Source organism: Chaetodon trifascialis, chromosome 7 (assembly GCF_039877785.1).
Source record: "Chaetodon trifascialis isolate fChaTrf1 chromosome 7, fChaTrf1.hap1, whole genome shotgun sequence".
In the NCBI taxonomy this organism is placed as follows: domain Eukaryota; kingdom Metazoa; phylum Chordata; class Actinopteri; order Chaetodontiformes; family Chaetodontidae; genus Chaetodon; species Chaetodon trifascialis.
The window spans coordinates 1,305,142-1,320,969 of NC_092062.1; the positions used below are offsets into that span (position 1 = coordinate 1,305,142).

General features: G+C 40.8%; 1 protein-coding gene across 2 annotated transcripts in view; it reads right to left on the reverse strand.

Moving 5' to 3' along the window:
• Positions 1–15,828, reverse strand: part of adcy3a (adenylate cyclase 3a) — a 114,937-nt gene that overhangs the window by 39,733 nt on the left and 59,376 nt on the right. For both annotated transcript variants that reach the window (XM_070966164.1, XM_070966165.1), the window contains exons 13-15: positions 3,032–3,148; positions 2,459–2,727; positions 2,162–2,243 (exon numbers count right to left, since the gene is read on the reverse strand). In XM_070966164.1, coding sequence (XP_070822265.1) covers positions 2,162–2,243; positions 2,459–2,727; positions 3,032–3,148 — 468 coding nt within the window. The remainder of the gene's footprint in view (positions 1–2,161; positions 2,244–2,458; positions 2,728–3,031; positions 3,149–15,828) is intronic.

Genomic DNA, 15,828 nt, shown 5'->3' on the forward strand with positions numbered 1-15,828 from the left:
ATTCTCCTCCTTACTTAAAAAGCCATAAATGGCCAGGCACCTTCTTATCTTAAAGAGCTCATAGTACCTTATTGCCCTACTCGAACACTGCGTTCCCAGAATGCAGGTCTACTTATGGTTCCTAAAGTCTCAAAAAGCAGAGTCAGAGTCAGAGCATTTAGCTATCAAGCTCCTCTCCTGTGGCACCATCTTCCAGTCTTTGTCCGGGAGGCAGACACTGTCTCTACATTTAAGAGTAGGCTTAAAACTTTCCTCTTTGATAAAGCTTATAGTTAGGGCTGGCTCAGGCTTGTCCTGGACCAGCCCCTAGTTATGCTGCTATAGGATTAGACTGTCGGGGGACCTCCAAAGATACACCGAGCTCCTCTGTCCTTCTGTCCCTCTCCATCTGCACGCTTTCATGTCCTACCACGGCGTGTTACTAACTTAGCTCCTTCCCCGGAGTCTCTGTGCTTTGTCGTCTTGCAGGTTACACAGTGGCTGAATCTGGATTGTGGATTTCAGCTGCGTCCCCCGCCTTGGCCCTGCCTGACATCCACTGCAACTGCTACCACTGTTATTACATCCACTGTTACTGTTACTGTGACTGCATGTCTGTCTCTCTGTCTCTCTCTCTCTCCCTCTCTCTCTCTCTCTCTCTGACTGCATGTCTGTCTGTCTGTCTGTCTGTCTGTCTGTCTGTCTGTTTGTCTGTCTGTGTCTGTCTCACTCTCTTGCTCTCCCTCTCTCACCCAACCGGTCGAGGCAGATGGCCGCCCAACCAGAGTCTGGTTCTGCCCGAGGTTTCTGCCTGTTAAAAGGAAGTTTTTCCTCGCCACTGTCGCCAAGTGCTTGCTCATGGGGGAATTGTTGGTTTTCTGTAGATTGAATTGAATTGAATTGAAGATGAAATACATTTAAGAATCATAATTTGGCATTTAAATAATATGTAAACCAATTTAAATCAATTAATAAGACAGACTTACTACAAAGTCAATATTCTGTCCACCATCATCAAGTTTTTTTTTTTCATATTGTAGGATTTTTATTGCCATATTTTGGCAGAGAACTTAAATTACTGCACTTAAACAATCAATCACATCTGTCTCTGTGTCTTTATGAAGGACTCTGTCTATTAACACTCTCGCTTTGCTGTACAGCACAGGAAACTCAAAATCAGCAATCTGTAGTCTAAAAAGTATTACTTATGTCCGTCGTCTTGCCATCAGCTCTTAAAAATGTCACCAATTGCAGTGAATTGATTCTGTGTTGTTTCTTTTCCTAAATGTTATTTTCTTTGTTTCCTGGTCCAGCTGGTAGTTTTAAGCCTGTTAAGCCCTGAGAAAAACAAGGAACACAGCCTAACCTAGGTGTCTGGCAGTGAAATAGCAGCGTTAGGTACAGTATATCTGTTGCTTACATATTTGTGACCCCCCATGAGAAAACCAGCAACAAGTTGGCCCGGCACAAGTTGTGTAAGCAAAGAAAAAATCCATTCATCCATCTATTATCTATACCACCTATCCCTTTCGGGGTTGCGGGGGGCTGGAGCCTATCCCAGCTACAATGGGCGAGAGGCGGGGTACACCCTGAACCGGTCGCCAGCCGATTGCAGGGCCACATGCAAGGACAAACAAACATTCACACTCACACTCACACCTACGGACAATTTAGAGTCATCAATCAACCTAATGAGCATGTTTTTGGTCTGTGGGAGGAAGCCGGAGTACCCGGAGAGAACCCACGCATGCAAAGAAAAAATGATTTAATTTTTTTTTTTTAATTGTAATTGTAATTTTCACTCCATGTTTCAAATAACAGTATTGGGGGCCTTAAAACCATAAACTTTGTATTTAAATTTGGGTTGTTTTGGAGGAAATTCTTGACCCTAGTTTGGGGTGTGGTGATTCAAGAGTAAATTAGCATACTGGCTTTCTTTGGCTATTCACGGCTATTCACATGCTTCTGTTCTTTTTCGGCCAATCAGCTGCACGTTAAAAGGGAACCACATGGCTACTTATGCAGCTTGGTGGGTAACCTCTCTCTGTCACTCTGTGACTCTTTCTCTCTTTTACTATTTTCTGATGGTCTTGGGTACTCTAACAGCATACAAAAAGATAAGAAGTTGAGCGGTGTAGTAATTATGTTAAAAGTACAGCAAACACAGCAGATATAGACTTACATGTCGGGAGAAATAATAGAAGCTGACCATCATAACGAAGATCATAATTGTCACTGTGAACTTGGAGGGCACCAGGTATAACCTGCAAAGAAGAACATTGATATACTGACAAATTCTGCTGTGATACTAGTGTTTGAACGCAGCAATTATTGCATGTTAAGTTACTGAACACATGATATCATGAAACTAAAACATAAATACTTGAGCATGCAACCAGGAGTGTTCATTCAGTTGATTCTCAGCCGTATCTATCATTTCACAAGGTTTATATGTGAACTGGCTTCATTATTGCCTCACCTGTAGTCCTGGAAGCGGACCATATCGTAGCGGTCAAAGATGTCCCTCCAGATGTAGATGTTAACAATGCCGTTGGTGACTGTGATGAGCAGCATCAGTGTGAGCTTGACCATGTGACTGACCTGAACCAGCATGGTGGTAGCCATCAATGCCAGCACAGCGATGTAGCTGTAATATTTTGGGTTGTCCAGGCAACCATCAGGGCCACTCCAGGAGGAGGGAGCCACTGTGGAGCTGCCTGAGGCTGGGACTCGAGGCAGACAACTCAGCTAGACAGTGGAGAGACACAGAGTCATGAGCCCAGAACTATTACTACTATTATTTCTAAAGCTGCATCTACGGTGAGCAGTTCCTCAGCGGCAACATATAGAATTTAGACCATTTTCAGTCCAATTTTCTGACTGTGTTTTCTCTGTTGCATACAGCTCACTGAACATTAGATGAACTTGGCAGAAATTTCATATTCCACACAAAATTCAGTAAATTTATAGAATCCAAATCCCCATAGAATTACAAATCCCCACACTGGTTTGGCCTTTTTGTGGTTGACAGAAACAGCAGAGAGAAGCTCACCATATCCATGATATCAGCCATGGTAAGGATCAAGATGGCTGCCATGGCCCAGGTGTTACGAGCCCATCGGGTGTGGTCAATCCAAGTGGAAAATGACACCAGCTTCTTGGGAAAGACCTGAAAAACACCATTACAATTAGGAATAAAATAGCACATTATTTCTACTGTGATAATAGAAATCTATATAAGGTAATAAGACAGTGGGACTAAGCTCCATGGTATACCACTTTTCTCCTGACAACTTTCACCAACTAATATTTTTTTCATCAAAATAATCAACCTGTATTTTGGATCCTATCCCAACTAAGCTGCTTCAAGAAGTTTTATCCTGAATTGGCTCTTCTTTACTAGACATGATCAACCTGTCATTATCAACAGGCTACGTACCACATTTAAAGTAGCAGTCATAAACCTCTTCTTAAAAAGCCTACTCTTGATCCTGGGGTTTAAGCCAACCATAGACCAATATCTAACCTCCCCTTTCTCTCAAAAACTCTTGAGAAAGCGGTTGCTAATCTATTGTGTGACTTTCTTCATAGCGTTTGCATTCAACACCATTGACCATCACATCCTACTACTGGAGACTGGAACACTTAATTGACAATAAAGGAACTGCACTAAACTGGTTTAAATCCTACTTTTTAGACAGATTTTAGTTTGTACATGTTAATGATGTGGATGCTAGAGCTAGTCACTGAGTAAGGTTTTGTGCTTGAACTGATTCTGTTCACCCTAAATATAGTCCCTCTAGGCACAATTATCAGGAAACACTCACATAAACAAACACACATAAATTTTCATTGCTATGCAGATGATATCCAGCTATATTTATCAATGAAGCCATATGAAACCAATCAGTTATCTAAACTCCAAACAAGTTATAGTACTAGGCCCTAAAAACCTTACAAACTCACTTTCTGATGATATGGCAGTTATGGGTGTTCTTTAACTCCCACACAAAACAAATTTCAAGTACTGTATTTTTTCACCAATATAAGATTGCAAAAACCCGACACATTCTGTCCCAAAGTGATACAGAAAAACTAGTCATACATGTATTACTTCCAGGCTAGATTATTGTATTTCCTTACTATCAGACTGCCCTAATACGTTGCTGAATACTATCTGATCCAGCGTGCTGTGCCACATGTTCTGAGAAAAATGAGAAGAGATCATATTTCTCCAACATTAGCCTCTCTGCACTGGCACCCTGTAAAATGTAGAATACAATTTAAAATCCTTCTCCTTACCAACAAAGCCCTCAATGGTCAGGCACCATCTTATCTTAAATAGCTCATAGTACCCTATCACCCCACTAGAACACTGTGTTCCCAGAATGCAGGCTTACTTATGGTTTATGGAAAAAAAATTGAAACAGGGTTAAAAAATAAGAAAAGGTAAGAGGAAAATAATCAATAATGACCAAAGTAAATAAATTGTGTTATATTGATATAATAAAATAAAATAAAGCTACTCGCAGAAAGGTATTAAAAATGAAGTGCAAGGGAACCCTTTTGTACAATATTATGTCAATACTGCAGATAATTTTTCAAGAGTTGCCCCACTTTAAAGAATGTACAAAATCAACAGTGCACAAGTGCAAGGCAAATTGCAAAAGTTTCAGGCCTTTATCAGGAAAGACATTGCACGTTTAAGGCTAATATAAGGAAATTTGTTTTATGTTTTAGCCTTCTTCTAAAAATATTCAGTGAGCTCAATTCTACCAAGAGCTTTGGGGTTGCTGGGAACAGTGAACAAGGGCAATGTAGTTCAGTCCTAGTCCGTTAAGGGCATTAAAGATGAGGTCCTTGAAATCCATTCTAAATGTTTCAGAAAGCCAGCACAGAGCAGCTGAAAATGGACTAATGTACTCTCGACTCTTGGCTCTAGTAGCTAGTGGCTCTAGAATGGCAGAGTTCTGAATCAGCTGAAATCTCGTTTGTCAGCATTTTCTTCATGTATAGATGGTTGTGCTTTAGCAATGTTTTGTCACCTTTTTGATGTGGTACTTGAAGTTTACATCTGAAACTAGGAGAGCACCAAGACTGGTAACCTCAGATTTAATCCAGAGAGTAAATTTCCCCAGATTATTTGACAGCATTTCTCTTTTTGATTTAGGGCAAAGTAGCAGGATTTCAGTTTTGTTTTGACTAGATGTTTTGTTCTTTCAGTTCATTTGCAGCAATATTTGGTTCAGCAGAGGTGCACAGTTGTGTGTCATCTGCATAACTATGGAAAAATACATCATGCTCTCTAATGCATTTATTTGTTATAGTATACTGCTCTCCTGCGCCTTACTCAGAATTTATAGCTGAGTCCTCAGAGTTTCTATCAACAGTGCACAAGTGCAAGGCAAATTGCAAAAGTTTCAGGCCTTTATCAGGAAAGACATTGCACGTTTAAGGCTAATATAAGGAAATTTGTTTTATGTTTTAGCCTTCTTCTAAAAATATTCAGTGAGCTCAATTCTACCAAGAGCTTTGGGGTTGCTGGGAACAGTGAACAAGGGCAATGTAGTTCAGTCCTAGTCCGTTAAGGGCATTAAAGATGAGGTCCTTGAAATCCATTCTAAATGTTTCAGAAAGCCAGCACAGAGCAGCTGAAAATGGACTAATGTACTCTTGACTCTTGGCTCTAGTAGCTAGTGGCTCTAGAATGGCAGAGTTCTGAATCAGCTGAAATCTCGTTTGTCAGCATTTTCTTCATGTATAGATGGTTGTGCTTTAGCAATGTTTTGTCACCTTTTTGATGTGGTACTTGAAGTTTACATCTGAAACTAGGAGAGCACCAAGACTGGTAACCTCAGATTTAATCCAGAGAGTAAATTTCCCCAGATTATTTGACAGCATTTCTCTTTTTGATTTAGGGCAAAGTAGCAGGATTTCAGTTTTGTTTTGACTAGATGTTTTGTTCTTTCAGTTCATTTGCAGCAATATTTGGTTCAGCAGAGGTGCACAGTTGTGTGTCATCTGCATAACTATGGAAAAATACATCATGCTCTCTAATGCATTTATTTGTTATAGTATACTGCTCTCCTGCGCCTTACTCAGAATTTATAGCTGAGTCCTCAGAGTTTCTATCAGGTTTAGTCCTTAAAGCAGATAAAGTAATTATTGTGGGTGACTTTAATGTTCATGTCGACGCTGATAATGACAGCCTTAGCACTGCATTTATCTCAGTATTAGACTCAGTTGGCTTCCATCAGAATGTACATGAACCGACTCACTGTTTTAACCACACCCTCGACCTTATTCTTACATATGGCATTTAAAGTCATATGTAAGAATAAGGTCGAGGCTCGCTCACCGACTCACTGTTTTAACCACACCCTCGACCTTATTCTTACATATGGCATTTAAAGTCAGCTTTGGAGTTCTGCAGGGTTCTGTGCTTGGACCAATTCTATTCACCTTATATATGATTCCTTTAAGTAAGATTATAAGGAAGCACTCAATAAATTTTCATTGCTATGCAGATGATACCCAACTTTATTTATCAACGAAGCCAGAAGAAAGACCTGGATGACCTGCAATTTTCTGATGCTAAACTCAGACAAAACTGAAGTTATAGTAGTAGGCCCTAAACATCTTAGAAAGTCACTTTCTGATGACATAGCAGTTATGGATGGCATTGCGCTGGCCTCCAGCACAACTGTAAAGAATCTGGGAGTTATCTTTGACCAAGACATGTCCTTTCACTCCCATGTAAAACAAATTTTAAGGACAGCCTTTTTTCACCTACGTAATATTGCAAAAATCAGGCATATTTTGTCTCAAAATGATGTAGAAAAACTAGTCCATATTGCAATTCCTTACTATCAGGCTGCCCAAATTCGTTGCTGAATATTATCCAGTTGCTCCAGAACGCTGCAGCATGTGTTCTGACAAAAACGAGGAAGAGAAATCATATTTCTCTGATACTCACCACTCTGCACTGGCTCCCTGTAAAGTTTAGAATAGAATTTAAAATTCTCCTCCTTACTTACAAAGCCATAAATGGCCAGGCACCTTCTTATCTTAAAGAGCTCATAGTACCTTATTACCCCACTCGAACACTGCGTTCCCAGAATGCAGGTCTACTTATGGTTCCTAAAGTCTCAAAAAGCAGGAGTCAGAGCATTTAGCTATCAAGTTCCTCTCCTGTGGAACTGTCTTCCAGTCTTTGTCCGGGAGGCAGACACTGTCTCTACATTTAAGAGTAGGCTTAAAACTTTCCTCTTTGATAAAGCTTATAGTTAGGGCTGGCTCAGGCTTGTCCTGGACCAGCCCCTAGTTATGCTAGGATTAGACTGTCGGGGGACCTCCAAAGATACACCGAGCTCCTCTGTCTTTCTCTCCCTCTCCATCTGCAGTCGTCCTACCATGGCGTGTTACTAACGTAGCTCCTTCCCTGGAGTCTCTGTGCTTTGTCATCTCGCAGGTTCCCATGGACAGTGGCTGAATCTGAATTGTGGATTACAGCTACGTCTCCTGCCATGGCCCTGCCTGACATCCACTCCAACTGCTACTACTGTTATTACATCCACTGTCACTGTTACTGTGACTGCATGTCTGTCTGACTGTCTGTCTGTCTGTCTCTGTCTGTCTGTCTCTCTCTGCTGCATTTCTGTCTGTCTGTCTCACTGTCTCTCTCTTGCTCTCCCTCTCTCACCCAACCGGTCAAGGCAGATGGCCGCCCACCCAGAGCCTGGTTCTGCCTGAGGTTTCTGCCTGTTAAAAGGAAGTTTTTCCTCGCCACTGTCTCCAAGTGCTTGCTCATGAGGGAATTGTTGGGTCTCTGTAGATAAAAGAGATTGGCCTGTACCAGCTCTAGATGGAAAGTGTCCTGAGACAACTTTTGTTGTGATTTGGTGCTACACAAGTAAAATGAAATTGAATTGAATTGAATTGAATTGAATTGAATTGAATTGAATTGAATTGAATTGAATTGAATCAATGATGTCACCAAATGGCACCATGTATAGTGAGAATAGTAATGGACTAAAGCAGTTCCTTTGTGCAACCCCAAAACAGATGTCATGCTGCTACACATGGTCTCAATTTAGAACTCAGAAAGACCAACCCAGTTTTGAAGATGATTGATCATTGTCAATCTTCTCAAACACTGCTCTTAGATCTAAGAGGACAAGAATTGAGACCTTACTTCCATCAAAATTTTGTCTGAGGTTGCTGATTATTTCAATACAAACAGTTTCAGTGCCATGGTGGGATCTAAAGCCTGACTGAAATTACTCCAAGATGTTATTTTCTTTAAGAAAGGAGTTAATTTGTCCAGACATTTGCAGAAAAACTTTCTCACTATCTTACTGATGGATGGAAGGTTGGATATTGGCCTGTAGTTGGTGAGTACATTACATATAGGTTCAGTTTCTTGAGTAAAAGTTTTATATGAGCTGTTTTGAAGGCATTTGGGAAGATGCTTGTTTGCAGAGATGTATTTATAATCACAACATGACTTGAAACACGGCAAAATGCCTGCTTTAAAAATGTTAGAGGTACAGGGTCAACACGAGGTGGATGAATTAGACTCACTGACAGTCTTGCAAAGCTCAGTTAATGTAATACAGGTAAATTTTCCCATGGTTACATGTCTTTACAGGGTTTGCTGAGGTAATCTGTGTTCACATCAACAGCAATGCTGGCTCTAATTGAGATTATTTTGTTTTTAATAACAATGCAAGTTGGGGTGGTGTTGAGTAGCTGGTCAATAGTGGAGATATAATATTCTAGGCTTTCCAGTATTCTCTGCAATAACCTTGGAAAACTAATCCTTTCTTGAAAGATGTATTGCTTTGTTAAAGACAATCATGGCTTCATTGTGTATATTACAGTGAACTGTGAGCCCAGTTTTCCTGCATTTTCTTTCAGCTGCTTCGCAGATGCTCTTGCTCTCATTAACACTGTGATTCAATATCAATTGGTAGATTTTGTCAGTTGACTTCTGTAGCAGAACTGGCCTCTAACTGACCTTCTCCTCTCCTCTCTGCATTTCTCCAGACAAATGCAGTTGTAAAACAGACTAACTTTTAAGAATTATTTATGAGACATATCTTAAGGAGTAGTCGTAATAGTGATAATTGTTTCGGGCAAATGTAGGCTGCCTTTCTATAATTTCATTAATATGTTATGATAATCATCCCTGGAACAATCAGATACATATTACGATGAGTGTTAGAAACTGTTGTCTTGATTATTGTTGAAGATTGTTATCCGCCCATAAGAGTTGCCTAATGCCTGTTATGAACAATGTTAAAATGCCATTGAAGAATCGTCCATTTAAGATATATGGGATTGACCATAGTGAGAAGCAGATGAGCCACTCATGTAAATCATTAGTTACTCCTTGCCTCATAAAACGAAATTGCGCTTCTACGAACCATCCCTCGTGAAGGACGGTCTAATGATTAAGCCGCCCGGAGCGAGATTTAAACAGCTGCAGACGCAGCGAGAATTCAGTGCGCGTTACTCCATTAGTTTTAGTTGGTTTTTTTGTTTCTTCTTGTCTAGTTGTCTTCGTGTTTTTGTTCCATCGTTTTCTAAGTCTCTTGTACTGATTTCATTCTTCAGAAGACGTACTTTCCTAGTTTACTCTCCTTGAAACTTTAATTTTACTCGCCACGCTAAGCCACATGATTTGTTTGTCTTTAGTAAATTCTCGTCAAGTAATAACAATTTTGGGAGACACTTTTCGACCGGCCATTGAAGAGGTTATCAATCTTATTATTGTTAAATCTAAAGTCTTGCTTCGTGGTTACCAACCAAGCTAAAGCCCTGCAGCCTGCTGCTAACCCGCTGGTCCGGGTCAGATAACCATCCAAAGCCGTTCCTCGCCTGTCACCGACGCCATCGAAATCCAGTTCCTGAATCATCACTGTCCAATATCAGCTCTTAACCTTGGTGTGCCTGGGTTTTCCACTGGACTGCCGAGCAGACGAGCCACGGACGGACACTGGAAGCATCTTCGGCTAGTTTGGAACAGGCCTCTACAGGAGCGTTGCTGACAAGTAGGCATGCATTAAGCGGGTTTGAATAAGAGTTGGTCCGTGAGGTTACGATACTGTCAATTCATAAAAATTCTCTCAATTATTCGCGTCCCTATTATCCCCTTTCAGCTACTTCTCACTATCGCCAAACTTGTTTTGCCATTGTGTTGCCATAAGTTCAACTCATATCTTCTGTCATACTATTCATGATATATCATTCATTATCCATAATTCTGCTTAATAAATGAGATTTTGATTTAAGTTCTGGTTAGACAGTGTCCTTTTGAGCTGAATATAAATGATCCCTGTATCCAGAGTTCACACTTCAGATTATCAGACTGGTTTACCGTTAGTTCATTCGTTAGTTTCTTATCAGCGTTATAGCAGTTAATTCCTGCAGTCCTTCTTAGCTGAGGAAGGTGGTGCCCCGTCATTTTACCAACGAATGCAACATCAAATTAAGTTAGTTTCCCATCACTTCTTTTTAACCTTTAGTGGAACAACAGTATTTCAAGCAGATGACATGGTATTGTTGGATGTTCAACCATGTCATTTAAAGAGCAGTTGTAGCTGTGTGACTCAAATGATCTCAGAATATTACAGAACTTTGCTTCTGTCTTGCCATCTAGGAGTCTCTTTTGAACCAAAAATTCCCTTTTAGGCATTGTTATGATTAGGCTGTCCTCACAAAACACAATGACCGTCAGAAATGTGTAAATCTAATTCTGAAGTTCAAAGCTGTCCAGGAGATTTACAAACTCCATCTTCATTCATTTTGTTGATATGAATATTCAGGTCCCCATTAAGGAATAATTGGACACATCTATTGATACCAAGTTTGATCAGCCCTGAGAATTCCTGCATACACCGGCCACACTGCCACACCAGTAGTGCTGTCCCAGGTCCCAACAAAAACATAAAATGCAAATTTTGCAAAAGAGCTCATTTCAGCAGTAGAGATTCTGGGAGGAGAGCAGACAAGCTGTGGATGAACACTGACAAAGTTAAGATTACTGTGACAGGTAACAGATGGTCTGTGATTGTAATGTGTTTGACCATGCCACCAGCTGTTTAAGATCATCTGTATTTTTAAGGAAGTGGTGTGGTTTCTGTCTCATTTCTGATAGACACCTGAGTGATGCTGGCTGTGGTTACTGTTGTTCAATAGTTTACCAATTTGACTGAGCTTCAGTGTGGGAGCTTAAACTAAGAATGTGATGAAGAGGGGCAAGACGGGTGCTGGATCCCTGAATGGAACTGAGAGATCCTTTGAATGCCTTGGGTGATGTTAAGCAGAGGGTCAGGCTCAGTCAGGGTCAGGCAGTGGTGAGACACACAGCCTGTCTGCCTGTGTGTACTGTCCTTAGTGCTTATCTGTGCATCTTGTTTTGGCATGCCAACTGCAGGATGCATCAAGCAGTGTGCAACCAGTAATTTTTGAGTGTATCCAATCAGGCTTAAAGTGGTCTTTGCAGCTACAAAAGATCATGGTAAGGAGTCTGCTGAAAGATTTGATGCCTTTCCCCAAGGTTGGAATGGGGCCTGTTAAGAATACATGTTGTGACCAACAGTTTCTCAGTCCTCCAGTAGCAGTGGACAACTGGGGGGTGGAGTTTTCAGCCTAGCGCTGGTGTCGTGCCAGTATGAAGTGTCATTAGGGAAGGCTGGTTTGCAAGCCTCAACATCTGATCCAGTGGTGTTAGGACACATCGAGGGCAGTGTGTCTGCCAAATCTATGCCAGAATGCTCAACAGCTGAAGTAATCCTGTGTATAAAAGTCTGTGTGTAAAAGTCTCAACAGTGAATGCCCACTCTCATATATCTGATGCAGCGTTGATACAATCCTCCTTCCAAGTTGTGTAATTCTATCAGTCAGTCACTCTCTGCACAGCTCACAGATTTTTCCCTCTTGTCCCTGTTCCAGATTTCCAGTCATAGACACAGCATAAAAGCAAAAAGGCTTGTGTTGTGTGGAGGTCACGCTTGCACATCCATCCATCCATTTTCTATGCCGCTTATCCCTTTCGGGGTCGCGGGGGGGCTGGAGCCTATCTCGGCTGTCAATGGGCGAGAGGCGGGGTACACCCTGGACCGGTCGCCAGCCGATCGCAAGGCACATACACACAACCATTCACGCTCACACTCACACCTAGGGGCAATTTAGAGTCACCAATCAACCTAATGAGCATGTTTTTGGTCTGTGGGAGGAAGCCGGAGTGCCTGGAGAGAACCCATGCATGCACGGGAAGAACATGCAAACTTCACACAGACCCGGGAATCGAACCTGCGACCTTCTTGCTGTTAGGCACGCGCACTACCTGCTGCGCCACCGTGCAGCCCACGCTTGCACATTAGTGAGAAATAATAGAAGTGATTAAAATATAGGGTTCTGTTTCTTTCACTCAGGATCAACTTTCTGAAACATTTGTCAGAAAAAAAACAAGAATATCAGCAAAAGAATGTTAACAAAGCAGACATCAAGCAGGAGATGCTTTTGATCTGTAGGAGAGCAGGAAGTCAGAGTGCTACTAACAGATCAAGGTTGGGCATTGGTAATCGTCCATTGTCTATATCCGACTATCCCTTTCCAGGGTTGCGGTGGGGGTGGAGCCTATCCCAGCTGTCAGCGGGCGAGAGGCAGGGTAAGGCTGGTAAATAGCATGCTGTGACGAGCAATCCACAATACCAACTACTGGCTTGGCTGGCTAGCTTGATTAGTGACTGATTCGGCTGACCATTTTCTTCTTTTGTATTTTATTAGCAAATTGCAGGCAAATGTGGTGCATTACTGCCACCAACTCCATAAATCCAGAACCTAGATTCTGGCATTCATACTGTACATTTCCATTACTCAGTTATTATTTACACTGTATATAGCATGATGCACATTGTTTTTCTATTTTCTATATAAAATGTTGTTATACATTGTAGTAAATATTCAGTCAGCAAATATTTTGACTTACCCTTATTTTTCTTAATCTCTATTTCCTATATTTCATATATTTTTTAGAATTTGTCTATACTGTTACATAATGGAGCAAATGTAATTTGACCCAAGTTCCCCTTGGGAATCAATTAAGAATTTCTGGCTCTGATTCTGACATTTGAACATCTCAGGTGTCAAGTTTCCTTTTTCCTTCTCTGTGGGTTACTTGCCTATCCTATCAATATGAATGTATAGTCCCACTTATTATCTCAGAGAAAATACAGTCCACTTTTTTTTTTATGTCTGACAAAGATCTGGCACGGATGGGTTTGCCAAATTGATAGTTTAATATACTAGTGTAGACAGTGGTGGAAAGACTAGGAGAAGTACAAAGCAACTCATTAAACATAGACTTAGACTAAAAGTTACACTGTACAAAAGACAACTACTATCTTCTATTCTCTTTGCTGACTGATTGTTTACTGTGAATAGCTCCATAATTTCTCAATTTACAACTGTTCAGTTTCTGTTGCTTAAGACAGCCATAAAATGAAATGTGTACTCAGTAATGGTTAAACAAACAAACAAAAAAAAACCCTTTCAGCATGTTGCATATTATTTAAGCTCATTAACATTCATCGTTAAATCCAATAAAGCATGTTTTTGCATAGTCTCAAAAACTGATCAGACATAAAACACATTCTCATTACGTGTAACTGTTGCAATTAGGATGTATGGTACCATTAAATCCTTCAAATTACCTGTAAAAAGTTTAACAGTCCAATAATTCCTTAACCACATTAACATTGTTTATATTACTTCTACTGTGACAGACTAATGTCTTCATAATATCCAACACCTACTCTAAATAAATAGATAATGATAATGGATGATTACTGTAATGGTAGGTTTAAATCAGAATTAGGGAGTTATTGATATTTTTATGCACATGCTCTCCTAAGCAGCAGTGCCACACATATTGTCAAAAAAAGACAAATAAACAGCAAAATGCAAAAACAGTCTCAGCTGCTGTTTAATGTCAAACCTTACATAGGCTGCGATTTATGATTTTGCCCATGTGTGCCCAGAAGTTAATACCATCAAGATGATGAGTGTCACCAAAATCACTTTTTATTGTGCTTGTTTTTTAATGAAAAAGCACACAGTCTTAAGAAAGACGCAGTTTTATTTGGTTATTTATTAACAGGCCTTCCCTGTGGTTGTTCAGTGTGTTTGAAACATATAGGCCTTCTTTCCAGCAGACATTTTGACATAACTTTGCATGAAAAGCACAGGCAGCACTTGTGGGAGCTATTTGTTTGTTAATCTTTAGTTTTTGTTTGCTAATTCTATTTTTTTTTTAATTATTATTTTAGATGTTTGTTTTGTTTAGATTAAAGTTCTTTAGTATTTTCTGTAGGTGTTTGTTTACTTTAATTATTTTCCAGTTTAGTGTTTAAGATTAAGATTAAGATTTTACTTTATTAATCACAGCACATGTTACAGGAGGGAGAGACTGCACATGCCATGCTTAGTGAAATTATTTCTCCGCATTTGCCCATCCTGGTCGTCCTTCCATGGCAGACCAGGAGTGGTGGGCTGCCAGCCGACAGCGGCACCCAGGGACCCAGTTCCTTTCGTCACCATTGGTCAGGTGGTGATCTTCTTGCATGTTTTTAGTGGGGGTATATTTATGGAGGATACCCCAGGTGAACACGGGGAGAACATGCAAACTCCACACAGAAAGGCCCTTTTTTCCTCGAGCAGCAGGCACTGAAGGCATGGTGGAGGACACGCCACCAGCGCCCACAGTGGGATTCGAACTGGGACCTTCTAGCTGTGAGGCGACAGTGTTACCACTTGCTCCACCGTGCCACCAAAGTTTAGTTTGTCTGCTTTAGTGCTGGGCGGTATGACCAAAAATGTATATCACGGTATTTTTCAGAATTAGAATGGTTTCACTGTATATGACAGTATTTTTTTTTTTTCTTTCGTCTGGAAGACACATGTTTTAACACAGGTATATCCAGGCTTTCATCGGGGCAGAGTACCATTATCTCATCCAAGCATACAGAGAAACTCCTCTGTTGAAAACACTTTTTCATCCTTTTTTTCTGCTTGCTATTGTTCTTATGTCTCACAAAAGGACAAAATGCAAATAAAACTGTAAAATAACACGTCGGGCTGGTCGGCAGTGTCCTCTGTTAGCGATCTGCTCATTCATGAGTAAACGAGAGGGAGCGGTGAAACTCACTGCGCAGTGGGATAGCTCAGCGACCAATTGGTCAATTTTGATGATCGACACCTCTATTAACCAGTCAGACTCAAGAGATTCGAGGGGCAGCTCCCAAATTCACCTTAGTACCAATGACGATCCAGAGGGAAGTAAGCCCAGAGATAGGTTATCGCATGAAGAGCGCCCCCCCCCCCCACTCTGGAAATCCCCTCCTCTTTATGTGAACAAGCAGGACCTTCATGATCGATCTCAAACTAACACAGAGTCATAGGAGGAGACCTTAGCAGCGTTTTTTCGAGCTGGAATATAACTTTTGACCACAAAACAGCAAAGGTAAGACATTCTGTATGATTTAGCAAAGTTTTTTTTTCTGCTACTCTTTGGCTGCTAGCTCGCTGAGTTTCCATCGCACAGTGAGGAGGCAGACATCTTCGTGAACAGCAAACTCTCTGCTTTCATATGATACCAGGCTTGTGTGGTTTGCATGAAGTGGCGAAATCAGCAGACGCTCTAGATTAGACATACTCCATTTTCATCTTTTTGTTACATGCGCATGTAATTTATTTCTGTATGAATTATGTTTCGTTTGGGTGGCAATGCTTGGTAAAGGCTTTTAACTGAGATTCTCCCCATCATTCTGATATGCTACACAT